Source organism: Chiloscyllium plagiosum, unplaced genomic scaffold (assembly GCF_037043375.1).
Source record: "Chiloscyllium plagiosum isolate Xiang-an unplaced genomic scaffold, Cpla_swu_hap1 HiC_scaffold_32, whole genome shotgun sequence".
Lineage (NCBI taxonomy): Eukaryota > Metazoa > Chordata > Chondrichthyes > Orectolobiformes > Hemiscylliidae > Chiloscyllium > Chiloscyllium plagiosum.
Genome location: NW_028270170.1, coordinates 45,735,575 through 45,763,276, shown reverse-complemented (window position 1 = coordinate 45,763,276; position 27,702 = coordinate 45,735,575). Strand labels below are relative to the sequence as shown.

Sequence of the window (27,702 nt, the reverse complement as noted above, 5' to 3'; positions counted from 1 at the left end):
TTTGCATGATTTGGTAATAACTTTTCTTTAAATCTGTGTCCTTTTATTCTCAATCCTTTCGTGAGTGGGAATATTTTCTCCCTGTTTACTCAGTGGAGACCCTTTATGATTTTCAAAACTTCATATAATCATAGAACCCCTACATTGTGGAATCAGGCCCTTCAGCCCAACAAGTCCACACCGACCCTCTGAAGAGTGTCCCACCCAGACCCATTCCCCTCCCCTATTAATCTACATTTACCCCTGACTAATGCATCTAACCTACACATCCCTGACCACTATGGGCAATTTAGCATGGCCAATTCACCTAACCTTCCTATCTTTGGATCGTGGGAGGAAACTGGAGCACCTGGAGGAAACCCACACAGACACGGGAGAATATGCAAACTCCACACGAACAGTCACCCAAGGCTGGAATCGAACCCGGGTCCCTGGACCTGTGAGGTAGCAGTGCTAACCACTGAGCCACCGTGCTGCCCCTTTTAAGAAGATAAAAACTTCATTCAGATCTCCTCTCAATGGTCTCCAAAGAGAGCAATCCCAGTTTCACCAGTCTTTCTCCATTATAGAAGTTCCTCCTCCAACATGTGTTTATTGATGTTTTGCACTGTCCTTTTCGCACTTTCTCCCCATAACCCTTGATCCCCTTGCTGCTCAAGAGCCTATCTATCTCAGACTTAAATGCACTCAATGACCTGGCCTCCACAGCCTTCTGTGGCAATGAATTCCATAGATTCACTGCTGAAGAAGTTTCTTTTTATCTCCGTTCTAAATGGTCTTCCCTTTACTCGAAAGCATTACTCTACCCTTGCATCCCTGTCTCTCCTGCCAATGGAAACATGTTGCCAACATCCACTCTGTCCATTCCTATTGTTTCCTATTGTTCAGTCAATTTTGCCTCACATTGATATTGTGCCTTTTATTCCATAAGCCCTTACTTGCTCACAAGTCTGAATGGCATTGTATCAAATACTTGACAGTACATGTACACCACATCAACAGCATAGCCATAATCAACCTTCACTATTACTACTTGAAAGAATTCCATTAGATTAGATACCCAACAGTATGGAAACATGCCCTTTGGACCCTCTGAAGAGCAACCTACCCAGACCCATTCTCCCACCCGATATATACCCCTGACGAATGCACCTAACACTACGGGCAATTTAGCATGGCCAATTCACCTGGCCTGCTCATCTTTGGATTGTGGGAGGAAACCGGAGCACCCGGATGAAACTGGGTCCCTGGCGCTGTGAGGCAGCAGCACTAACCACTGAGCCACCGTTAGAAATGATTCCTCTTGGCCGTGCCGTGCTGGCTTTCCTCAATTACTACACATTTGTCCATGTGACGATTGATTTTGTCTCATGTTTGTAAAAATTCACCCACCACTGAAGTTAAATTGATTTGCCGTTAGTTGTTTTTTGAACAAAGGTGTGTAATGTTAGCAAATTTCTAAACCTCCTACACTTCAAAGGGAGACAGAAAACTTGCTTCTCCATTCTCATTTCCTTCAGTACCCTTGAATGCATCTCGTCCAATTTCGATGCCTTGTCATCTTTCAATAATGACAGCCTACCTGATACCGCCTCCTTAACAATTGTAAACTGTTCTAACAACTGAACTTCCTCCTCTTTCTCCATAGGTAAGATTTTCCTCATTGGTTAAAAACAGATGCAGTGTATTAATTTCTAATTTCGTTTAGTACCCCAACCATGTTCTGTACCTGCATGCGTAAATCTTAGTTTTTGTCTCTAAATGACCCAGCTGTTCCATTCCCTCCCTTTTAATTTTTATATGTGCATTTCCATTTTGAATATGGCTCAGGAACAAATGATGTGAAAAGTTGATGTACAAAATATAATGATAGAAAACGAAATGTTGAACACAGGTAATGAACCCATCTGTAAGACATTCATATATGTATGGATGTTATATAACTGAACAGTAACAGACCAATCCAAATGGTCCGCTTCTTGTGAAAAATATGTCGATGGAAAAATGAGTTGACTGACTTGGTTAAATCTCATTTTGAATCTCATTTGGGTCTTTATTTGCTGATTAGTGTAAGGCTTTTATTTTGCATTTATGGAGTCATAGAATAATGAAGATGTACAGCACAGAAGCACACCCTCTAGTCCAACTCATTCATGCTAGCCATTCACCTAAATTAATTTTGGCCCATATCCCTCTAAACCTTTCCTATTCAAGTTCCCGTCCAGATGTCTTTTAAATGTTCTAATTGTACCAGCCTCCACCTTTTAAATCTTTCCCCTCTCACCTTAAATGCATGCCCTCTAGTTTTGGACTCCACGACCCTGAGGAAAAGATCTTGATTATTCTCTCTCGTGTCCATCGTGATTTTATAAACTTCTGTTAGGTCACCCCTCAGCCTCCGACACTCCACGGGAAAATAGCCCCAGCCTATTCAGCCTCTCCCAATAGCTCAAACCCTGGCAACATCCTCGCATATCTTTTATGAACTCTTTCAAGTTTCATAGCAGGGAGACCAGAATTGAAAGTTGTATTGCAAACATAAGATGTGGTGAGAAGCTCTTGGAGACAATGGAATTATTACTTTTTAAATCTTCCTCGTTAATACTAGGACATTTCCGGTCTCAGCTTTTGTTTTGATAGGGTTTTTTTTGAAGAAGTAACAAAGAGGATTGATGAGGGCAGAGCAGTAAATGTAACCTATATGGACTTCAGTAAGGCATACGACAAGGTTCCCCATGGGAGACTGGTTAGCAATATTAGATCAATAGACAATAGGTGCAGGAGTAGGCCATTCTGCCCTTCGAGCCTGCACCACCATTCAATATGATCATGGCTGATCATCCTTAATCAGTATCAGTATCCTGTTCCTGCCTTCTCTCCATCTTCTGCTCTATCCAACTCTTTCTTAAATGAATCCAGAGATTGGGCCTCCACTGCCCTCTGAGGCAGAGCATTCCACACAGCCACCACTCTCTGGGTGAAGAAGTTTCTCCTCATCTCTGTCCTAAATGGTCTACCCCGTATTTTTAAGCTGTGTCCTCTGGTTCGGCACTCACCCATCAGCGGAAACATGTTTCCTGCCTCCAGAGTGTCCAATCCTTTAATAATCTTATATGTCTCAATCAGATCCCCCCTCAGTCTTCTAAACTCAAGGGTATACAAGCCCAGTCGTTCCAGTCTTTCAGCGTAAGGTAGTCCAGCCATTCCAGGAATTGACCTCATGAACCTATGCTGCACTCCCTCAATAGCCAGAATGTCTCTCCTCAAATTTGGAGACCAGAACTGCACACAGTATTCCAGGTGTGGTCTCACCAGGGCACTGTACAGCTGCAGAAGAACCTCGTTGCTTCTATACTCAATCCCTCTTGTTATGAAGGCCAGCGTGCTATTAGCCGCCTTCACTACCTACTGTACCTGCATGCTTACCTTCATTGACTGGTGTACAAGAACAACCAGATCTCTCTTTACTTCCCCTTTACCTAAACTGATTTCATTTAGGTAGTAATCTGCCTTCCTGTTCTTGCCACCAAAGTGGATAACCATACATTTATTCACATTCAACTGCATCTGCCATGCATCTGACCACTCACCTAACCTGTCCAGGTCACCCTGTAATCTCCTAACATCCTCATCACATTTCACCCTGCCACCCAGCTTAGTATCATCAGCAAATTTGCTAATGTTATTACTAATACCATCTTCTATATCATTAACATATATTATAAAAAGCTGCGGTCCCGGTACTGGTCACTGCCTGCCATTCCGAAATGGAGCCGTTTATCACTACTTTTTGTTTCCTATCAGCCAACCAACTTTCAATCCAAGTTAGTACTTTGCCCCCAATACCATGCGCCCTAATTTTGCTGACTAACCTCCTATGTGGGACTTGATCAAAAGCTTTCTGAAAGTCCAGGTACATTACATCTACTGGATCTCCCTCAACCATCTTCAGAGTTACATCCTCAAAAAATTTCAGAAGATTAGTCAAGCATGATTTCCCCTTCATAAATCCATGCTGACTCTGACCTTTTCTGTTACTACTATCCAGATGTGTTGTAATTTCATCCGTTATAATAGACTCCAGCATCTTTCCCACCACTGAGGTCAGACTAACTGGTCTATAATTTCCTGTTTTCTCTCTCCCACCTTTCTTAAAAAGTGGTACAACATTAGCCACCCTCCAATCCACAGGAATTGATCCCGAATCTATCGAACTCTGGAAAATAATCACCAACGCATCCACGATTTCTCGAGCCACCTCCTTCAGTACCCTGGGATGTAGACCATCAGGCCCCAGGGATTTATCAACCTTCAGACCTAACAGTCTCTCCAACGCCAATTCCTGGCAAATATAAATTCCCTTAAGTTCAGGTCCTTCAGCCACTGTTACCTCAGGGAGATTGCTTGTGTCTTCCCCGGTGAACATAGATCAGAAGTACCAATTCAATTCTTTTGCCATTTCTTTGTTCCCCGTAATATATTCCCCTGTTTCTGTCTTCAAGGGCCCAATTTTAGTCTTAACTATTTTTTTGCCTTTCACATAGCTAAAAAAGCTTTTACTATCCTCCTTTATATTTTTGGCCAGTTTACCTTCGTACCTCATTTTTTTCTCTGCGTATTTCCTTCTTAGTAATCCTCTGTTGTTCTTTAAAAGCTTCCCAGTCCTCCGTTTTCCCACTTATCTTAGCTATGTTATACTTTTTCTCTTTTAATTTCATATGTTTCTTAACTTCCCTCGTCAGCCACGGCCACCCATGCCTCCTCCTAGAATCTTTCTTCCTTTTTGGAATGAACTGATCCTGCAACTTCTTCATTATACACAGAAATATCCGCCATTGTTCCTCCACAGTCATCCCTACTAAGGTATTGCACCGTTGAATGTTGGCCAGCTCCTCCCTCATAGCTCCATAGTTCCTTTTATTCAACAGAAATATTGTCACTTCCAATTGAATACAGGGAGAACTCTCCATTTGAATACAGAACTGGCTCGAAGGTAGAAGGTGGTGGTGGTGGAGGGTTGTTTTTCAGACTGGAGGCCTGTGACCAGTGGAGTTCCACAAGGATTGGATGCTGGATCCACGACTTTTCATCATTTATATAAATGATTTGGATGTGAGCATAAGAGGTACAGTTATTAAGTTTGCAGATGACACCAAAATTGGAGGTGTAATGGACAGCGAAGAAGGTTACCTCAGATTACAATGGGATCTTGATCAGATGCGCCAGTGAGCTGAGAAGTGGCAGTTGAAGTTTAATTTAGATAAATGTGAGGTGCTGCATTTTGAAAAGGCAAATCTTAGCAGAACTTATACACTTAGTGGTAAGGTCCTTGGGAGTGTTGCTGAACAGACACCTTGGAGTGCAGATTCACAGCTCCTTGAAAGTGGAGTCACAGGTAGATAGGATAGTGAAGAAGGCTTTTGGTATGCTTTCCTTTATTGGTCAGAGTATTGAGTACAGGTGTTGGACGGTCATGTTGCGGCTGTACAGGACATTGGTTAGGCGACTTTTGGAATATTGTGTGCAATTCTGGTCTCCTTCCTTTTGGAAAGATGTGAAACTTGAAAGAGTTAAGAAAAGATTTACAAGGATATTGCCAAGGTTGAGCTATAGGGAGAAGTTGAATAGGCTGGGGCTATTTTCCCTGGAGTGTCGGAGGCTGAGGGGTGGCCTTATAGAGGTTTATAAAATCATGAAGGGCGTGGATAGGATAAATATACAAAATATTTTCCCTGGGATGGGGGAGTCCAGAACTAGAGGGCACAGGTTTAGGGTGAGAGGGGAAAGATATAAAAGAGACCTAAGGAGCAGCTTTTTCATGCAGACGGTGGTATTTGTATGGAATGAGCTGCGAGAGGAAGTGATGGAGGCTGATATAGTTGTAACATTTAAAAGGCATCTGGATGGGTATGTGAACAGGAAGGGTTTGGAGGGATATGGGCCAGGTGCTGGCAGGTGGGACTAGATTGGGTTGGGGTATCTGGTCTGTGTAGATGAGTTGGATCGGAGGGTCTGTTTCCGTGCTGTACATCCCTATGGCTATGACTATGACCTCATGAATATTTTTTCAAGTGTGACCATGTCTGACTCTTCAACAGAATTGGACATCTGAGTCCTCATTGCCACAAATGGTTGTGTGGGAGGAGGACCCAGAATACTGATTGCTTTAATTTCTCTCCCAGGCCATGGATTTTAGCAGTAACCTATGTAAGATTGTTCACTCTGTACAGCAGACCTCAATCTTGGAGGGTCTGTGAAGCTTGACACCCTCATCCAATATAGGGTAGTTATAGAAACAATTTATGGACAGCTTTGATGGGAATCTGATAGTCACTGTGACATTTATTGTGTCTAATTATGAAGACAGGTCCCTGGACTCAAAATTTTAACTCTGTTTTCTCTCCAAAGACACTACCAAGCCGACTGAGTTTCTCCACAAATTTCTGTTTTTGGTTGTTTCAGATCTTCAGCTTCTCTGTTCTTTGTTTATTTTGTTACAATACTTATGGCATTAGAATGAGTTTTTTCACCAACACAGATCGTTCTGATACAGAGCCGAGACATGCTCACCAGGGGAGCACCCCTAGATGGCAAATAGATGCTAACCATACGTGAAGCATCAGTGTGACCGTGCATTGAAAAGTCAATCTTGATTTGTTTAAGGACAGGCAGCTGGAAACACCACAGATCCATCCACTATAGTTTCATAGATACACACAATAGAATATTTGCTAATGTGGTAAAGCTCAAGAATTTGGTCAGACCTTCAAACCTCAATATTTTTAACTGAGATGTAACAGGATAGCAGACAGTAAATATGAACAGCCCACTGTGGAATGTTGCATTAGATTATTCTTGGCTCTTCATACAAAGAGTCTGTTGCAAAGTACATGACGCCGATTGAGAGATTATTTGAAAAAGTTTGTATTAAGAAACCACATTCAATCCACCTTGAAATGGAGGATTAGTATATAATTTGCCAATTACCTCTGTCTCTGTTAACTTATTAACAGGTGAAGCATGCATGGTTTGATGTGTAACCTAACAATATGTTTACTTCACTAGGGTGAACTCCACGTATCAAAGCTATTTCATCACCCTAATATATTACCATATAGAGCCACATTAATAGCCAACAATGAGATGTGGGTTGTGACTCCATTCATGGCCTATGGTAAGTTTGGTCTATCTAATACTGTAGTTATTTTTCTCACTTCCAAAAGACAACTTTGAAAAATGTTCTAGTTTTTCATGTTACTAACTGCTGTTGCTCCAGCACAGTATTTTGAGTAAGAAACAAGACTCGGCAGCACGGTGGCTCAGTGGTTAGCACTGCTGCTTCACAGCGCCAGGGATCCACGTTCGATTCCAGCCTTTGGTAACGGTCTGTGTGGAGTTGGCACATTCTCTCTGTGTCTGCGTGGGTTTTCTCTGGGTGCTCCGGTTTCCTCCCACAGTCCAAAGATGTGCAATTGACTACTCTAAATTGCCCATAGTGTTAGGTGCTTTAGGTGGGATACTCTGAGGGTCGGTGTGGACTTGTGGGCTGAAGGGCCTGTTTCCACACTGTAGGTATAGGATTGTTACACAGATTGGATGGGACCTAATAGTGGCCTTGATACTGGAGCATTGATCACTAAATTCTGGAATCTGGTGACAAATGTGACTCCTAGTTAGGCAGTTTCAATCCTGTTCCTGATGTATGTGAACTTACAGTAAAAAACTGCCTTTCATTCACAATGAAATTAAATGTGTTGTGCTTGTCTGGACAATGTAGAGGAAGCTTTACTCTATCTAACCCCATGTTGTACTTTACCTCAGAGTGTTTGATGAGGACAGTGTGGAGGGTACTTTACTCTGTACCTAATACCATGTTCCACCTGCCTTGGAAGAGTTTGATGCAGACAGCGTAGAGCGAACTTTATTTTGTATCTAGCCCTGTGCTATGTATGCAATGATTCCTTGAATATCATGCTAGCATTTTTCCATTCTTTTTAATGTGATAGGCATGTTTTAAATGAAACTTGGCAGAAAAAAGCTTTAAACATTCTCACTGAATCTAAAAGTTACAAATGAGGGTGATTGTATAGCGTTGAAATGATTGGATCCTGAATATTGAATGAATCAGGGCACTAGTTTGGTATGAGGGGTTATGACAGATTTTCATCCTTGTCTCAAACAGGTCAATTTACTAATTTTAATTATTTATTCCATCTAATTGCCAGGTTCTGCTAAAGATCTGATGAACACCCATTTCACAGATGGTCTGAATGAGCCCACAATTGCATACATCCTGCAGGGGGTGCTAAAGGCCTTGGTTTATATTCATAGAATGGGATATGTGCACAGGTAATATTACTGATAGCTCAGATTACAAAGCATGAAATAGAAATGCTGACGTTGGAAACACTTTCTAACAGCTGTATCCCATCCCTTAATGATTTTTAATATCTCTATCAAGCAGCTCTTTCCTCTTCATTATTCCAATAATACACATTCCCCAGCCCTACCCCTCCCCACCTTCATTTCTGAAGTCTTTTTTCATATTTGTACTTCTGCCTGCCAAGCCACACTATCCAGCTCTGGTCCTCTCTGTTGGAAACTATGGTGTACAAAATTATGAACCCTGTCCAACTGAATGTGTTGATTCTCTTTTACATCCCTACTTTTTATGTTCTATATCTGTCTCTCAACTCTGTGTTTAACAGCATTTTGGGTTTTTTCACTTGAGGTTTTTTTTAATGTCTTGTGAGCCTAAATTCACAGATCCCTCTGCTATCCCATTATCCCTCTGGTATTTCTCATTCTTCCGAGCATCAAACATTTCATATGCCTTCCATCATCCTTAGCTGAGACACCAGCCATTGTGATTTCCTTTCAAAATATCTGCCTTCATTACATTGGCATTTGCAGCACAGAAGTAGGCAACTGTGTCTATGTTGTTCAGCAAAGATCTGACTACATCAGTCCTGGAGGCTATGGCAATATAGGTGAATATCTAAGAACAGCTTAAATGTTATGAGAGTTTCTGACTCAGCCATCTTTTCAGGCAGTGTCCCAGACACCTACCACCCACTGGGTGAAAATCTTTCTCCTCAACTCTCTTACCTTCTATGTCTTACCTTAAATCCATAACCCTTGGTGTTGACCCCTTTGCTAATGAAAAAAAGTGCCTTCCTATACACCTTGTCCGTGCCCCTCATAATCTTATACACCTCTATCAGATTCCCTGTCAATACAGGGAATCTGATAGGGAAGACAACCCCAGTTTATCCAATCCCTCCCCTAGCTCAGATTCTCCAGACCAGGCTGCATTCTGCACCATCTCGACTGCAATCCATCCTTCATGCAGTGTAGTGACCAGAAGCACATGCTGTACTCCAGTTGCAGCTTTTTGTACAGTTCCAACATAATCACCTTAGAACATAGAACGTAGAACAATACAGCACAGAACATGCCCTTCGGCCCACGATGTTGTGCCGAACATTTGTCCTAGCTTAAGCACCCATCCATGTACCTATCCAATTGCCGCTTAAAGGTCACCAAAGATTCTGACTCTGCCACTCCCACAGGCAGCGCATTCCATGCCCCCACCACTCTCTGGGTAAAGAACCCACCCCTGACATCTCCCCTATACCTTCCACCCTTCACCTTAAATTTATGTCCCCTTGTAACACACTGTTGTACCCGGGGAAAAAGTTTCTGACTGTCTACTCTATCTATTCCTCTGATCATCTTATAAACCTCTATCAAGTCACCCCTCATCCTTCGCCGTTCCAACGAGAAAAGGCCTAGCACTCTCAACCTATCCTCGTACAACCTATTCTCCATTCCAGGCAACATCCTGGTAAATCTTCTCTGCACCCTCTCCAAAGCTTCCACATCTTTCCTAAAGTGAGGCGACCAGAACTGCACACAGTACTCCAAATGTGGCCTAACCAAAGTCCTGTACAGTTGCAACATCACTTCACGACGCTTGAATTCAATCCCTCTGCTAATGAACGCTAATACACCATAGGCCTTCTTACAAGCTCTATCCACCTGAGTGGCAACTTTCAAAGATCTATGAACATAGACACTAAGAACCCGACCGTTAACCCTGTATTTCGCATTCTTATTTGTCTTTCCAAAATGGACAACCTCACACTTGGCAGGGTTGAACTCCATCTGCCACTCCTCAGCCCAGCTCTGCATCATATCTAAGTCCCTTTGCAGCCGACAACAGCCCTCCTCACTATCCACAACTCCACCAATCTTCGTATCATCTGCAAATTTACTGACCCACCCTTCGACTCCCTCATCCAAGTCATTAATAAAAATTACAAACAGCAGAGGACCCAGAACTGATCCCTGCGGAACTCCACTTGTAACTGGGCTCCAGGCTGAATATTTACCATCTACCACCACTCTGACTTCGACCGTTTAGCCAGTTTTCTATCCAATTGGCCAAATTTCCCTCTATCCCATGCCTCCTGACTTTCCGCATAAGCCTACTATGGGGAACCTTATCAAATGTCTTACTAAAATCCATGTATACTACATCCACTGCTCTACCCTCATCCACATGCTTGGTCACCTCCTCAAAGAATTCAATAAGACTTGTAAGGCAAGACCTACCCTTCACAAATCCGTGCTGGCTGTCCCTAATCAAGCAGTGTCTTTCCAGATACTCATAAATCCTATCCCTCAGTACCCTTTCCATTACTTTGCCTACCACCGAAGTAAGACTAACTGGCCTGTAATTCCCGGGGTTTTCCTATTCCCTTTTTTTGAACAGGGGCACAATATTTGCAACTCTCCAGTCCCCTGGTACCACCCCCGTTGACAGTGAAGACGAAAAGATCATTGCCAACGGTACTGCAATTTCCTCTCTTGTTTTTTCTTTTTTATGCATCGGCTAATAAAGGCAAGTATCCTATAGCCTTCATAACCATCTTATCTACCTGCCTTCCTTCAGGGATCTTTGGTTATGTACAGTCATGCTCCTCTGTTCTTCATTACTTTTCTAGGTTGAAGTCCATTTGCCACCCTGCCCACTTGACCAGTGTATTGATACCCTCTTGCCATTTACAGCTACGCTCCTCACTATTTATCAGCCTACTAATTTTCATGTCATTCACTAATGTCTTGATTACGCCACCTACATTTAAATCTAAATCATTAATGTACATCACAAATAGCCACGGTCCTTGCGCAGGGTCCCTTGAAACGCAGCTGGAAACAAGTAGATGCAGATATAGTCTGGCCCTCTGAATTCCTTCTCATAACTTCCTGACTATTGAGATTTTTACACTCTATCATCATCAAAAGCTTACGTGAATCTCAGTGTCAACTTTTCTTTTGCTCACCCGTCTCGATTTTGCTTTCTCATTCACATTCTGTTCCCAATTGCTTTTGTTGTAAAGCACCTCAGGACTGACTTATCAAAACTGTGGATAAATGCAAGTTCTTACTTTGTTGTCTGACATGGACAGTGAGGTTTGTCAGCTTGGGTGAATTAAAAGAATGGCAAAGCACACAATGCGAATTATTTAATTCCCATGACATTAATTTAGCAAATATCGTCTTCTCCCTTGCAGGGAGATGGTGAAATGCTAACCCACTACTAGCCATGGGACTTCCCAAGTTTATCATAAACCAAAACAAAAAGTTATCATGGGCTTTCACATGTTCACTTCCCTGGAGGCTAGCATCACAGGGAATCTGGCTGATATATAGATTATCACGATGTTTCACAGCTACACCAAGCCTCAAGCTGTCAGTTAGTACAATATACATATAATATCACACCCAATGTCTCAATGATCAACATCGCCAGTTTTTTTTTTTGGGGACGCTATATCCTTCTCCCCTCTTGTTAGGGCTCTTAACTGTAACCATAGTTAAGCTTGGTCAACACATTTATTAAAAGGACCTTATGCTAAAAAGCTCATTTATGGAGACTTTTTAAGAAATCTATATTGTTGCAGGCAGTGTATTTATAATCGTTTTCCTCTCTGGCTGTAGATGACTTTAGTCAGGTTGAATTTATTGCTAGTCTGAATTTGCTTCTGCACACATCTTGGTGGTTGTTCAACGTAGTGATTATTTGTGTAACTCATGCAGTGGGCGGCACGGTGGCACAGTGGTTAGCACTGCTGCCTCACAGCGTCAGAGACCCGGGTTCAATTCCCGCCTCAGGCAACTGACTGTGTGGAGTTTGCGTGGGTTTCCTCCGGGTGCTCCGGTTTCCTCCCACCATCCAAAGATGTGCAGGGTCAGGTGAATTGGCCATACCAAATTGCCTGTAGTGTTAGGTAAGGGGTAAATGTAGGGGTATGGGTGGGTTTCGCTTCGGCGGGTCGGTGTGGACTTGTTGGGCCGAAGGGCCTGTTTCCACACTGTAATCTAATCTGTAATCTTTATTGCTAGGCTACTTCAGAGGAGACTGACTCAATGATGTAATGTGGGGCTGGAGATGTGTGAAGGATGAAAGCTTTTTGGATGGTGGGTTTCTTCCTCTGTGGAGAATTAAGAAACCAGTTACAGTAATCCCCTAAGTTCTCGGTATTTGTTCGTGTGCCAAAACACAGCTGTCTAGATTTATACAACTCATTTTGCTGAATTGGAATGGTTCCTCTGTGTAGATGATTCATGTTAATTGTATCATGTTAATTGTATCAGTTGAAGTTAGGTGAAGGATGTTAACTGAATGATCACTTGAGCATGTATGCTGTCTATTTACCCAGAGAGACAGAAAGGGACAACGAATTTGAATACCTCCCTGAGAATCTGCATCTCAGGGTCATTAGGCTCATCTGCCTGCCTCTGCTTTGTGGTTATGTTCGCAGTTAGGTGTTTCAGGCGAGAGAACACGTTTTCCGCCAGTAAACTTGAAGCCTTCCCAACCAGTTGGCACTACAGAGTTGCAGTGTAGCATCACCCCTCAAAATAAAATTTTAACTTTTAACTTTAATTTCCCCATGAGAATCTTTGTTATCGTGCCCCTTTAAGGGGCTGTTAACTATTTTGGGCAAATGTTTTTAAAATTTGAGTTTCAAAAGCACACAGAGATTGTGGGCCACACAAAAGGCTGTTACACCCAATTTAGGGGAGGCAATGGCCTTATCGCTAGACTGTTAATCCAGAGATCCAGGTAACGTTCTGTGGACCCAGGTTTGAATCCTGCCATGGCAGATGGTGGAATTTGAGTTCAATAAATATCTGGAATTAAAGAATCTAATGATGACCATGTCGATTGTCAGAAAAACCCATTTGGTTCACGAGTGTCCTTTCGGGAATGAAACTGCCATCCATACCTGGTCTGGCCTACATGTGACTCCAGATCCATGGCAATGTGGTTGACTCTTAACTGCCCTCTGGGCAATTAGGGATGGGCAAGCGACACCCTCATCCCTGAGCAAGTAAATAATTTTTTAAAAATTGCCTGTAGGACTTTTGTGGCACAGTGATAGTGTCCCTACCTCCAAGCTATTAGGCCTGGGTTCAAGTGCCACCGACTCCAGAGGTGTGCCATAACATCTCTGAACAGTTTGGTTCAAAAATCTACATTCAACTGCCTGCTTGTGTTGTATGGTTATGTCGATGCTTGCTGTATGTGTGTTCACAAGCATGCTTCAAACCTTCCACGATTGTTGGACACCACAGGGGCTGGAATGCAATATCTTTACTCAACGTTACATTTTAATTTAAACTGGGTAAGTCTAATTTGAACATCTTGCGTTGCCTCATTTCAGGGCTTTCATCTTTTAATTTGATTTTATTTTACTTTAAATTGGTTTCCAAGAGTACAAAGAAACGCTTATGCAGTTGGGTAGAGTCAGGAGATGAGTACCTGGAAAGTTCACTGTAAATAAACCTGTCCTGAGTAAAGACCGGCTTTGGATTCTTCTTTCAATTGACTAACAGGAATATAACAAACAAGCTTTGTAATTACTGCATTACTAATCAAGTTGTTGAAGTAGATCATAATCCCCTTTGCTGATGACCATGTGCAGTTCTCGAAGGCTGCTATAGGAGGCAACATCATTACTTTGGAGAGAATCCATGATGTTTGATATTCAGCTGCTCTTTCCCTCATTCCTCATCATAGTTTTAGCAATAACTATTGCTTCTAGTCTTTCACCAACATTTTCAGCTAACCTATTTTTAGCTGCAGGTGTGGGAATTGCTGGAAGTTATTGAGAATCTTTGAACTGTGTTGAAGATAGTTGCAGAAAGTAAGATTGCTTTTAAGTGCTCTGCTTGACTTGAGGCAGCTACCCAGTAAAAAGCACCTAGCCTAACTACATCAAAAAAAATGTTGTTTTATCTGACTAAACAGTTGGAAGTAGTATACTCTGGAGTTCAGAGAGGTGGCAGGTTATTACGCAACTTGATAAGTTTACTCTTCTGGGGTACACACTTAAGGCATCAGGATCAAATGACTCAGAACTAAAAAGATTGTTAGATGCATTCTGCACCATTGCAGTCCTGCAGGGAAGAACCCTGGTAGTGAAAAATCATTCCCCAAATCCACTTCCATAGCATCCTTCAGTCCAGTTCCACTTTATTCACTGTATTCATGAAGCTGTCATAGAGATGCACAGCATGGAAACAGAACCTTCAATCTAACTTGTCCATGCCAACCAGATATCCCAATCTATTCTAGTCCCACCAGCCAGCACTTGGCCCATATCCCTCCAAACCCTTCCTATTCATATACCCATCCAGATGCCTTTTAAATGTTGCAATTGTACAAACCTGCACCACTTCCTCTGGCAGCTCATTCCTTACATGTACCATCCTCGGCATGAAAAAGTTGCCCCTTAGGTCTCATATATATCTTTCCCCTCTCACCCTAAACCTATGCCCTCTAGTTCTGGACTTTCCGACCCCAGGGAAAAAACTTTGTCTATTTATCCTATCCATGCCCCTCATGATCTTATAAACCTCAGGAAAACAGCCACAGCCTGTTCAACCTCTCCCTATAGCTCAAATCATCCAACCCTGACAACATCCTTGTAAATGTTTTCTGAACCCTTTCAAGTTTCACAACATCTTTCCGATAAGAAGGAGGCCAGAACTGCACTCAATATTTCAACAGTGGCCTAACCAATGTCCCGTACAGCCGCAACATGACCTCCCAACTCCTATACTCAATACTCTGACCAATAAAGGAAAGCATACCAAACGCCGCCTTCACTATCCTATCTACCTGCGACTCCACTTTCAAGGAGCTATGAACCTGCACTCCAAGGTCTCTTTGTTCAGCAACACTCCCAGGGACCTTACCATTGAGTATATAAGTCCTGCTAAGATTTGCTTTCCCAAAATGCAGCACCTCACATTTATCTGAATTAAACTCCATCTGCTGCTTCTCAGCCAATTGGCCCATCCGGTCAAGATCCTGTCGTAATCTGTGGGAACCTTCTTCGCTGTCCGCTAAACTTCCAATTTTGGTGTCATCTGCAAACTTACTTACTGTACCTCTTATTCTCGCATCCAACTCTTCATATAAATGACGAAAAGTAGTGGACCCAGCACCAATCCTTGTGGCACTCCACTGGTCACAGGCCTCCAGTCTGAAAAACAACCGTCCACCACCACCCACCTTTGAGCCAGTTCTATATCCAAATGGCGAGTTCTCCTTGTATTCCGTGAGATCTAACCTTGCTAATCAGTCTCCCATGGGGAACCTTGTCAAATGCCTTACTGAAGTCCATATAGATCACATCTACTGCTCTGCCCTCATCAATCCTCTTTGTTACTTCTTCAAAAAACTCAATCAAGTTTCTGAGACATGATTTCCCACGCACAAAGCCATGGTGACTATCCCTAATCAGTCCTTGCCTTTCCAAGTACATGTACATTCTGTCCCTCAGGATTCCCTCCAACAACTTGCCCACTACCGACGTCAGGCTCACTGGTCTATAGTTCCCTGGCTTGTCCTTACCACCCTTCTTAAATAGTGGCACCATGTTAGCCAACCTCCAGTCTTCCAGCACCTCACCTGTGACTATCAATGATATAAATATCTCAGCAAGAGGCCCAGCAATCACATCCCTAACTTCCCACAGAGTTCTCGGGTGCACCTGATCAGGTCCTGGGGATTTATCCATTTTTATGCGTTTCAAGACGTCCAGCACTTCCTCCTCTGTAATATGGACATTTTTCAAGATGTCACCATCTATTTCCCTACATTCTATATCATCCATATCCTTTTCCACAGTAAACACAGATGCAAAATACGCGTTTAATATCTCCCCCATTTCTTGTGGCTCCACACAAAGGCCACCTTGCTGATCTTTGAGGGGCCCTATTCTCTCCCTAATTACTCTTTTGTCCTTAATGTATTTTAAAAACCCTTTGGATTTTCCTTATCTCTATTTGCCAAAGCTATCTTGTGTCCCCTTTTTTGCCCTCCTGATTTCCCTCTTAAATATACTCCTACTGCCTTTATTACTTTTCTAAGGATTCACTCGATCTCTCCTGTCTATACCTGACATATGCTTCCTTCTTTTTCTTTACCAAACCTTTGATTTCTTTAGTCATCCAGCATTCCCTATACCTACCAGCCTTTCCTTTCACCCTGACAGGAATATACTTTCTCTGGATTCTTGTTATCTAATTTCTGAAGGCTTCCCATTTTCCAGCCGTCTCTTTACCTGCGAATATCTGCCTCCAATCAGCATTCGAAAGTTCTTGCCTAATACCATCAAAATTGGCCTTTCTCCAATTTAGGACTTAACTTTTAGATCTGGTCTATCCTTTTCCATCATTGTTTTAAATGTAATAGAATTATGATCACTGGCCCCAAAGTGCTCCCCCACTGACACCTCAGTCACCTGCCCTGCCTTATTTCCGAACAGTAGGTCAAGTTTTGCACCTTCTCTAGTAGGTACATCCACATACTAAATCGGAAAATTTTCTTGCACACACTTAACAAATTCCTCTTCATCTAAACCCTTAACACTATGGCAGTCCCAGTCTATGGAAAGTTAAAATCCCCTATCATAACCACCCTATTATTCTTACAGATAGCGGAGATCTCCTTACAAATTTGTTTCTCAATTTCCCTCTGACTAATAAGGGCTGTACAATACAATCCCAATAAGGTGATTGTCCCTTTTGTTATTTCTCAGTTCCACCCAAATAACTTCCCTGGATGTATTTCCGGGACTATCCTCCCTCAGCACAGCTGTAATGCTAACTCTTATCAAACAGCCACTCCCCCTCCTCTCTTGTCTCCCTTTCTATCCTTCCTGTAACATTTGTATCCTGGAACATTAAGCTGCCAGTTCTGTCCATCCCTGAGTCATGTTTCTGTAATTGCTATGATATCCCAGTCACATGTTCCTAACCATGCCCTGTTAGGCCCCTTGCATTGAAATAAATGCAGTTTAATTTATCAGTCCTACCTTTGTTCTCTGCTTTGTCCCTGCCTGCCCTGACTGTTTGACTCGCTTCTGTTCTCAACTGTACCAGTCTCAGATTGATCTCTTTCCTCACTATCTCCCTGGGTTCCACTACCCCCACCTTACTAGTTTAAATCCTCCCGAGCAGCTCTAGATTAGATTCCCTACCGTGTGGAAACAGGCTCTTCGGCCCAACCAGTCCACACCGACCTTCCGAAGAGTAACCCACCCAGACCCATTTCCCTCTGACTAATGCACCTAACACTATGGGCAATTTAGCATGGCCCATTCACCTGACCTGCACGTCTTTGGACTGTGGGAGGAAGCCAGAGCACGTAGACATGGGGAAAATGTGCAAACTCCACACAGCCCAAGGCTGGAATCAAACCTGGGACCCTGATGCTGTGAAGCAGCAGTGCTAACCTGTGAGCCACTGTGCTGCCATTCCACTGTGCCTAGCAAATCTCCCTGCAAGTATATTAGTCCCCTTCCAATTTAGGTGCAATCCATCCTTCTTGTACAGGTCACTTCTACCCCAAAAGAGCTTCCAGTGATCCAAAAGTGAGAATCCTTCTCCCATCCACCAGCTCCTCAGTCATGCATTCATTTGTGTCGAGAGTGTGTTGCTGGAAAAGCACAACAGGTGAGGATCCGAGGATCAGGAGAATCGACGTTTCGGGCCAGAGCCCTTCATCAGGAATGAAAGTCTTTTTTTCCTTACTATCCTGGTTCAAATGTTATGCAACCCTATTTGTACCACAATCCTATCCAAACATCCCCTCAAACCTTGCAAGGAATGTGATTTTGTAACTTAAATTTCAGTTATATATTAGATCAAATTGAACTTTCTTAATGCCCCAAGTGCAATGCCATGGGAAGAAATGAGGAGCACCTCCATCATTGACTTTAAATAAAGTCAGCTCACAATGTCAATCAGAATAGATATGTTACTTGATACACAATGCAATTGTACCCCTGAGGAGATTTCAGAGGTCAACACTTCTGGTCTGTACAACATCAAAAACAACAGGAACTTTTGCTTAAATAGCACATTTAACATTCTGAACTTCACTGCACTGTGCAAAAGGTAACAAGGTTAGGTTTAAGAGGCAGGATTCGGAAAGTTTTTTTTGGTTAAGCTTTATGATAGCATGGTGGCTCAGTGGTTAGCACTACTGCCTTAAAACGCCAGGGACCTGGGTTTGATCCCAGCCTCTGGCAACTGTCTGTGTGAAATTTGCACATTCTCCCTATGTCTGCCTGGGTTTCCTCTGGGTGCTCGGGTTTCTTTCCACAATCCAAAAGATGTGCAGGTCAGATGAATCGGCCATGCTAAATTGCTCATCATGTTAGTCACTGGTAAATATAGGGCAGAGGAATGGGTCTGGGTGGGTTACTCTTCAGAGGGTCGGTATGGACTTGTTGGGCCGAAGGGCCTGTTTCTATACTGTAGGGAATCTATTCTAATCTAAAAAGCTAACTCAACCTTTTAAAATCATGGATGGAATTTGCGATGCAGTAGACCTTTGAATCTAACCACTACTACTCCATGGCTCTGTGACTTTCTCCCCTTTAAATATTTATCTAATTCCCTTTTGAGATTAATCATTGAATTTGCTACCATCACCTTTACAGGCAGCACATTGCAGTTAAAATAACTTGATATCAAAAAATTGCTTCTCATCTCACATCTGGCTCCTTTGCCAATCGTTTTAGTTCTAATCTGTAGCCATCTCTCCTTTTGCCAGGGAAAAATACTTTTTGTTTTGTTAATTCAAATCTTACATCATTTTGAATACCTCATTAAATATCCCTTAATCTTCCCTGCTCGAGGGAGAACCAAGCCATGAATAGTTATTGGATAATTGCAGCACAGAGGAGGCCTTTTGACCCCATTTGATTTGTGCTAACTATCTATGGTGCAATCCAGTAAGTCAATTTCCCAACCCTCTCCCTGTAGCCACTAAGTTAATTTTACTTGAGTTCCCATTTCAAATTACTATAGAAATTATTGATGCTGACCACTTCTGCCACTTCTGATTTGATACTTGCTGTGTTTGGGGGAAAAAAATGTTATTTGCATCTTCCCTGAATCACAAGGCAAATATTTTAAGTATTTCTCCCCTGGTTCTTGTGTAAACAGTTTTCCCTAGTCTGTCTTGTTTATACTTAACCATAATCTTGTACATCTCTATGAAATAGAACATAGAAAAATACAGCGCAGTACAGGCCCTTTGGCCCACCTAACCTACACTAGTCCACTATCCTCCATATGCCTATCCAATGCCTGTTTAAATGCCCATAAAGAGGGAGAGTCCACCACTGCTACTGGCAGGGCATTCCATGAACTCACGACTCGCTGAGTAAAGAATCTCCCCCTAACATCTGTCCTATACCTACCACCCCTTAATTTAAAGCTATGCCCCCTCGTAATAGCTGACTCCATACGTGGAAAAAGGTTCTCATGGTCAACCCTATCTAAACCCCTAATCACCTTGTACACCTCTATCAAGTCACCCCTAAACCTTCTTTTCTCCAGTGAAAACAGCCCCAAGTGCCTCAGCCTTTCCTCATACGATCTTCCTACCATACCAGGCAACATCCTGGTAAACCTCCTCTGCACCCGTTCCAGTGCCTCCACATCCTTCCTATAGTATGGCGACCAAAACTGCACACAATACTCCAGATGTGGCCGCACCAGAGTCTTATACAACTGCAACATGACCTCAGGGCTCCGGAACTCAATTCCTCTACCAATAAAAGCCAATACGCCATATGCCTTCTTCACCGCACTATTTACCTGGGTGGCAACTTTCAGAGATCTGTGTACATGGACACCAAGATCCCTCTGCTCATCCACACTACCAAGTATCCGACCATTAGCCAAGTACCCCATCTTTTTGTTACTCTTACCAAAGTGAATCACCTCACACTTACCTACATTCGACTCCATTTGCCACCTTTCTGCCCAGCTCTGCAACTTATCTATATCCCGCTGTAACCTGACACATCCTTCCTCACTCTCAACAACTCCACCGACTTTCGTATCATCCGCAAACTTGCTCACCCAACCTTCTTGCCCCTCCTCCAGGTCATTTATAAAAATGACAAACAGCAATGGTCCCAAAACAGATCCTTGCGGAACACCGCTAGTAACGGCACTCCAAGATGAACCTTTACCATCAACTACTACCCTCTGTCTTCTTCCAGCCAGCCAATTCCTAATCCAAACCTCCAACTCACTCTCGATGCCATACCTCCGTATTTTTTGCAGCAGCCCACCATGGGGAACCTTATCAAACGCCTTACTAAAATCCATATACACCACATCTACCGCTTTACCCTCGTCCACCTCCTTAGTCACCTTCTCAAAGAATTCAATAAGGTTTGTGAGGCACGACCTGCCCTTCACAAAACCATACTGACTACCCTTGATCACATTATTCCTATCCGGCTGTTCATAAATCCTATCCCTTACAATTCTCTCTAAGACTTTGCCCACAATAGAAGTGAGACTCACCGGCCTATAGTTACTAGGGTTATCCCTACTCCCCTTCTTGAACAAGGGAACCACATTTGCTATCCTCCAGTCTACTGGCACTATTCCTGTAGACAACGAGGACATAAAAATCAAGGCCAATGGCTCTGCAATCTCCTCCCTTGCTTCCCAGAGAATCCTAGGATAAATGCCATCAGGCCCAGGGGACATATCTATTTTCACCCTTTCCAGAATTTCCAACACCTCTTCCCTACATACCTCAAAGCCGTCCATTCTAATTAATTGTGACTCAATATTCACATCGGCAACAATGTCCTATTCCTGAGTGAATATTGACGAAAAGTATTCATTCAGTGTCTCCCCAATCTCTTCAGCCTCCACACGCAACTTCCCACTACTATCCTTGACTGGACCTATTCCTACCCGAGTCATTCTTTTATTCCTGACATTCTTGGGCGGCACGGTGGCACAGTGGTTAGCACTGCTGCCTCACAGCACCAGAGACCCGGGTTCAATTCCCACCTCAGGCGACTGACTGTGTGGAGTTTGCACGTTCTCCCCGTGTCTGCGTGGGTTTCCTCCGGGTGCTCCGGTTTCCTCCCACAGTCCAAAGATGTGCAGGGTCAGGTGAATTGGCCATGCTAAATTGCCCGTAGTGTTAGGAAGGGGTAAATGTAGGGGTATGGGTGGGTTTCGCTTCGGCGGGTTGGTGTGGACTTGTTGGGCCGAAGGGCCTGTTTCCACACTGTAATGTAATCTAATCTATTCTAATCTAAAAAACCTATAGAAAGCCTGAGGGTTTTCCCTAATCCTACCAACTAAGGATTTTTCATGTCCCCACCTTGCTGCTCTTAGCTCTCTCTTCAGATCCTTCCTGGCTACTTTATAACTCTCAATTTCCCCAATTGAGCTTTCACGCCTCATCTTTACATAGGCCGCCCTCTTCCATTTAACAAGGGATTCCAATTCCTTATTAAACCACGGCTCCCTCGCACGACCCTTTCCTCCCTGCCTGACAGGTACATACTTATCAAGGACACTCAATAGTTGCTCCTTGAACAAGCTCCACATATCAGTTGTGCCCATGCCTTGAAGCCTACTTTTCCAAGTCACGCATCCTAGGTCGTGCCTCACCGCATCATAATTTCCCTTCCCCCAGCTATAACTCTTGCCCTGCAGTGCACACTTATCCCTCTCCATCACTAGAGAGGGAATCTCCCCATAATTTCCTTTACTCCAAGGAGAAAGCCCCCAGCGTCTCCAACTTCCTTGTCAATAGAATCCCTCCTCTCTGGAAGCATTCCAGTGAATCACCTCTGCACTGTCTCAGGTTTTTCACATACTCCCTTAGTGTGGCAGTTGGATCTGGATTCAATGATCTCGTGGTCTCATGGAGATTTCTCAACATTGTGTATTTGTCCAAGGTCCCATGTGGTTTGCTCATTCACTTCCTTTTGACATATCCTGCCACCTCCAAATATTTATGTGAATGCAGCAGGCCCCTTTCTTAAAACTGTCCTACTTACTCTTTATTAGCTCTTTATTCCTTCTGCCAAAATGCATGATCTCAAACATCTGTATTGAATTCAATCTGCACTTTCATCTGTTCTGTTGGCCCCTCTGTGACTCATTGTACCCTTTTAAATTAGTATCATATTTGTCACTCCCAATCCATTTGCATTTTCACGCATCTCCACCCCCAACTTCCTGTCGCAACCTGGGATGCAATTCGTTTGGACCAGACAATTTATCCACTAAACACTTCACCCTATCTGTTACCACCTCCAATTCTGTGGCAACCGATATTATAGAACATAGAACATAGAAGAATACAGCGCAGTACAGGCCCTTCGGCCCTCGATGTTGCGCCGATCCAAGCCCACCTAACCTACACTAGCCCACTATCCTCCATATGCCTATCCAATGCCCGCTTAAATGCCCATAATGAGGGAGAGTCCACCACTGCTACTGGCAGGGCATTCCATGAACTCACGACTCGCTGAGTAAAGAACCTACCCCTAACATCTGTCCTATACCTATCCCCCCTTAATTTAAAGCTATGCCCCCTTGTAATAGCTGACTCCATACGTGGAAAAAGATTCTCACTGTCAACCCTATCTAAACCCCTAATCATCTTATACACCTCTATCAAGTCACCCCTAAACCTTCTTTTCTCCAATGAAAACAACCCCAAGTGCCTCAGCCTTTCCTCATACGATCTTTCTACCATACCAGGCAACATCCTGGTAAACCTCCTCTGCACCCGTTCCAGTGCCTCCACATCCTTCCTATAGTATGGCGACCAAAACTGCACACAATACTCCAGATGTGGCCGCACCAGAGTCTTGTACAACTGCAACATGACCTCAGGACTCCGGAACTCAATTCCTCTACCAAATAAAGCCAGTACGCCATATGCCTTCTTCACCGCACTATTTACCTGGGTGGCAACTTTCAAAGGTTTGTGTACATGGACACCAAGATCCCTCTGCTCATCCACACCACCAAGTATCCGACCGCTAGCCCAGTACTCCATCTTTTTATTACACTTACCAAAGTGAATCACCTCACACTTAGCTACATTGAACTCCATTTACCACCTTTCTGCCCAGTTCTGCAGCTTATCTATATCCCGCTGTAACCTGCCACATCCTTCCTCACAACTCCTCCGACTTTCGTATCATCAGCAAACTTACTCACCCAACCTTCTAACCCCTCCTCCAGGTCATTTATAAAAATGACAAACAGCAATGGTCCCAAAACAGATCCTTGCGGAACACCGCTAGTGACGGCACTCCAAGATGAACATTTGCCATCAACTACTACCCTCTGTCTTCTTCCAGCCAGCCAACTCCTAATCCAAACCTCCAACTCACCCTCAATGCCATACCTCCGTATTTTTTGCAGTCGTCTACCATGGGGAACCTTATCAAACGCCTTACTAAAATCCATATACACCACATCTACTGCTTTCCCCTCGTCCACCTCCTTAGTCACCTTCTCAAAGAATTCAATAAGGTTTGTGAGGCACAACCTGCCCTTCACAAAACCATGCTGACTATCCTTGATCACATTATTCCTATCCAGATGTTCATAAATCCTATCCCTTACAATTCTCTCTAAGATTTTTCCCACAACAGAAGTGAGACTCACCGGCCTATAGTTACTAGGGTTATCCTTACTCCCCTTCTTGAACAAGGGAACCACATTTGCTAGCCTCCAATCTTCTGGCACTACTCCTGTAGACAACGAGGACATAAAAATCAAGGCCAATGGCTCTGCAATCTCCTCCCTTGCTTCCCAGAGAATCCTAGGATAAATGCCATCAGGCCCAGGGGACGTATCTATTTTCACCCTTTCCAGAATTTCCAACACCTCTTCTCTACATACCTCAAAGCCATCCATTCTACTTAATTGTGACTCAGTACTCACATTGACAACAATGTCCTATTCCTGATTGAATACTGACGAAAAGTATTCATTCAGTGTCTCCCCAATCTCTTCAGCCTCCACACGCAACTTCCCACTACTATCCTTGACTGGACCTATTCCTACCCTAGTCATTCTTTTATTCCTGACATACCTATAGAAAGCCTTAGGGTTTTCCCTAATCCTACCAACTAAGGACCTTTCATGTCCCCTCCTTGCTGCTCTTAGCTCTCTCTTCAGGTCCTTCCTGGCTACCTTATAACTCTCAATCGCCCCAATTGAACCTTCACGCCTCATCTTGAGATAGGCCGCCCTCTTCCATTTAACAAGGGATTCCAATTCCTTATTAAACCACGGCTCCCTCACCCGACCCTTTCTTCCCTGCCTGACGGGCACATACTTATCAAGGACACTCAATAGTTGCTCCTTGAACAAGCTCCACATATCAATTACACCCTTGCCTTGAAGCTTACTTTTCCAGGCCACACATCCTAAGTCATGCCTCACAGCATCATAATTTCCCTGCCCCCATCTATAACTCTTGCCCTGTAGTGCACACTTATCCCTCTCCATCACTAGAGTAAAAGTCACCGAATTGTGGTCACTGTCCCCAAAGTGCTCACCTACCTCTAATTCTAACACCTGGCCTGGTTCATTACCCAGAACCAAATCCAGTATGGCCTCACCTCTTGTTGGCCTATCTACATATTGTGTCAGGAAACCCTCCTGCACACATTGGACAAACACTGACCCATCTAACGAACTTGAGCTATAGATTTCCCAATTAATATCAGGAAAGTTAAAGTCCCCCATAACAACCACCCAATTACTTTCACTCTTCTCTTGAATCATCCTCGCAATCCTTTCTTCCAAGATTTATGTCACATTTATTTCCCTTATTAAAGACTGATAGTGCTCAAGTCTTCTAACCTTGTCCTGTGTCTCTAAGCAGGTATCACCATCTTTTTCCCTTAAAGGTCTCAGTCTGCTTCTTTCTATCAGCTTTCTACTCACTGCTCGTAGAAGATATGCGAGCTTCGTTTTATTTGAACGACCATTTTAACTTCATTATCTTTCTTTCTGTTTTCCTAATTTCCCCATTCCACTATTGTAAATGACCTGATTCTTTCTTGAAAAATTCTGCTTAGGTGCAACACATCCATTATATTCTCCAGTCCTTTTGTCATTTATGGACCTCTCTTTATTCCTCTATCTTTTGCCATTTTTGGCATTCCTGCATCTAAAGAAGTTTCCTCTTTGAAAACTGTCCATTATTGTATTGCAACTTTTCCTGTTAATACTTTGAATAATTTTACCCTGGCCTAGATTCCCCATTGGAGTTAACTCTCTTCCAGCTTTGACATTCTGCTTTAGATTGTTCTTTGCTTTTCTCCAGTGCTAATCAAAGATTTATTATAAAACACTTACCCCAGTGCTTCCCCCACATACTTTTGGCCTAATGCATTTCCCAGCTCCAGTTGTGTTTATTTATTTTATTTATTTATTTATTTATGCTTAGTTGGACCTATTTAAGAAGGGAGGCAGAGAGAAAAACCAGGAAATATGGACCAGTCAGCCTGATGTCAACAGTGGGGAAAATGCTAGAATGCGTTACCATGTATCTTAAGAAGCTGCGCCTTTGGAAAATAGTGGCAGGATCAGACAGAGTCAGCATGGATTTATGAAAGGAAAATAATGCTGGACAAGTCTGCTTGATTTTTTTAAGGATATAACTAGTAGAGTTCATGAGGTGGAGGCAGGGGATGTGGTTTATTTGGACTTTCGGAAGGCTTTTGACAAAGTCCCCACAGAATAGATTAATGTGTAAAATTGGTATATGGTTCTGGGGTAGTGTATTGACTTGGATAGAAAACTGGTCAGTCAGGAAACAGTATGAATAAATAGGTCTTTTTCTAAATGGTATACAGTAACTGGTGGGTTCCACACAGATCAGTGGTATGACCCAGCTATTCACAATTCAATAATTTTTGGATGCAGGAGCTAAACATACTATCTCCAAATTTACAGATGACACAAAGCTCAAAGGGAGAATGAGCTGTGAGGAGAATTCATAAATGCTTCAGTATGATTTGGATGAATTGAGTGAGTGGGTAAATGCATAGCAGATGAAATATAGTGTGGGTAAATGTGAGGTTATACACTTCAGTAGTAAAAACAAGTAGGCAGATTATTATCTGAATGATGATAGATTGGGAGAGGGGAATGTGCAATGAGACCTGGGTATCCCACATACACCACTCTGTGGAGGTAAGCATGCTGGTGCAGCAGGCAGAAATGTAGTCATATCGTACGTTGGCTTTCAAAATGAGTGGGTTCAATACAGGAGCAAGGATGTCTTGCTGCAGTTATGTAGGGCTTGGTGAGACCACTCTGGGGATATTGCGCTGTTTTGGCCTACTTACTTGAGGAAGACGGTTCCTGCTATTGAGGGAATGCAGCAAAGGTTTACGAGATTGATTCCTGGGTTGGTGGGACTGACATATGAGGAGATGTTAAATCAGATTATATTTGCTGGAGTTGAGAAGATTGAGGGGGATCTCATAGAAACCTATTAAATTCTAACAAGACTAAACGGGGAGAGTCCAGAACCTGGGGTCACAGTCCTAAATGGTTTATCCCGTATCCTTCGACTGAGCTGAAATTTCTTTACCCAGAGCATGGGGAAACCAGTGAAATCCACTACGACCGTAAGCTGTTGAGGCCAAACCATTGTATGATTTCACGAAGGTTTTGAATATAGCACTTTGGATCTAAAGGAATCAAAGGATATTGGATAAAAGCAGGAACACGACTTGAGTAGGATGATCAACCATGGTCATAATGAATGACAGAACAAAACTGATGGGCCAAATGACTAACTGTTCCTGTTTTCTATGTTGAAAGTCTAAATTATCTTGAACCTATTTTGGCTTGCCACCCCTTGCGTATCCTCCTCTGCACATCTACCCCACCTCCAACCTCTCTTATTCTCACACTAAATTGATCTATATGTACATAAAGTCCTTTCACATATCTGTGTATTTCTGTCACGAAATATTTGAAGATCCATCGGCATATTCCCAGTGACATATTCATCCCATTTTTTCTGTAAAGCACAAGTTAAGAGTTGTGTCTTTGCCCCTCCCAGCCATTATCATCTCCTTCCAACACTACAGTGATGGAATTGAAGCCGAGCTGTGATCAACCATGATTGGCAAACGGGTGAAGGCAGCTTGAATTGCATACTCCTCCTCCTTGTTCTTCTATTCTGTCTTTCCAATGTGCTTGCTCTGCTTCCCACTGATTCCCTACTACTGCTGTACACTCTGGGTCTCAGAAATTGTTCCCTCTTGAAATTAAACACTTTAGTTACTGTTT

At 43.1% G+C, this 27,702-nt stretch overlaps 1 protein-coding gene across 5 annotated transcripts in view; it reads left to right on the top strand.

Moving 5' to 3' along the window:
• strada (STE20 related adaptor alpha) overlaps positions 1–27,702 on the top strand; it is a 139,655-nt gene that overhangs the window by 87,882 nt on the left and 24,071 nt on the right. For all 5 annotated transcript variants that reach the window (XM_043675352.2, XM_043675351.2, XM_043675350.2 and 2 more), the window contains 2 exons: positions 7,066–7,174; positions 8,226–8,349. In XM_043675352.2, the coding sequence (XP_043531287.1) occupies positions 7,066–7,174; positions 8,226–8,349 (233 nt within the window). The remainder of the gene's footprint in view (positions 1–7,065; positions 7,175–8,225; positions 8,350–27,702) is intronic.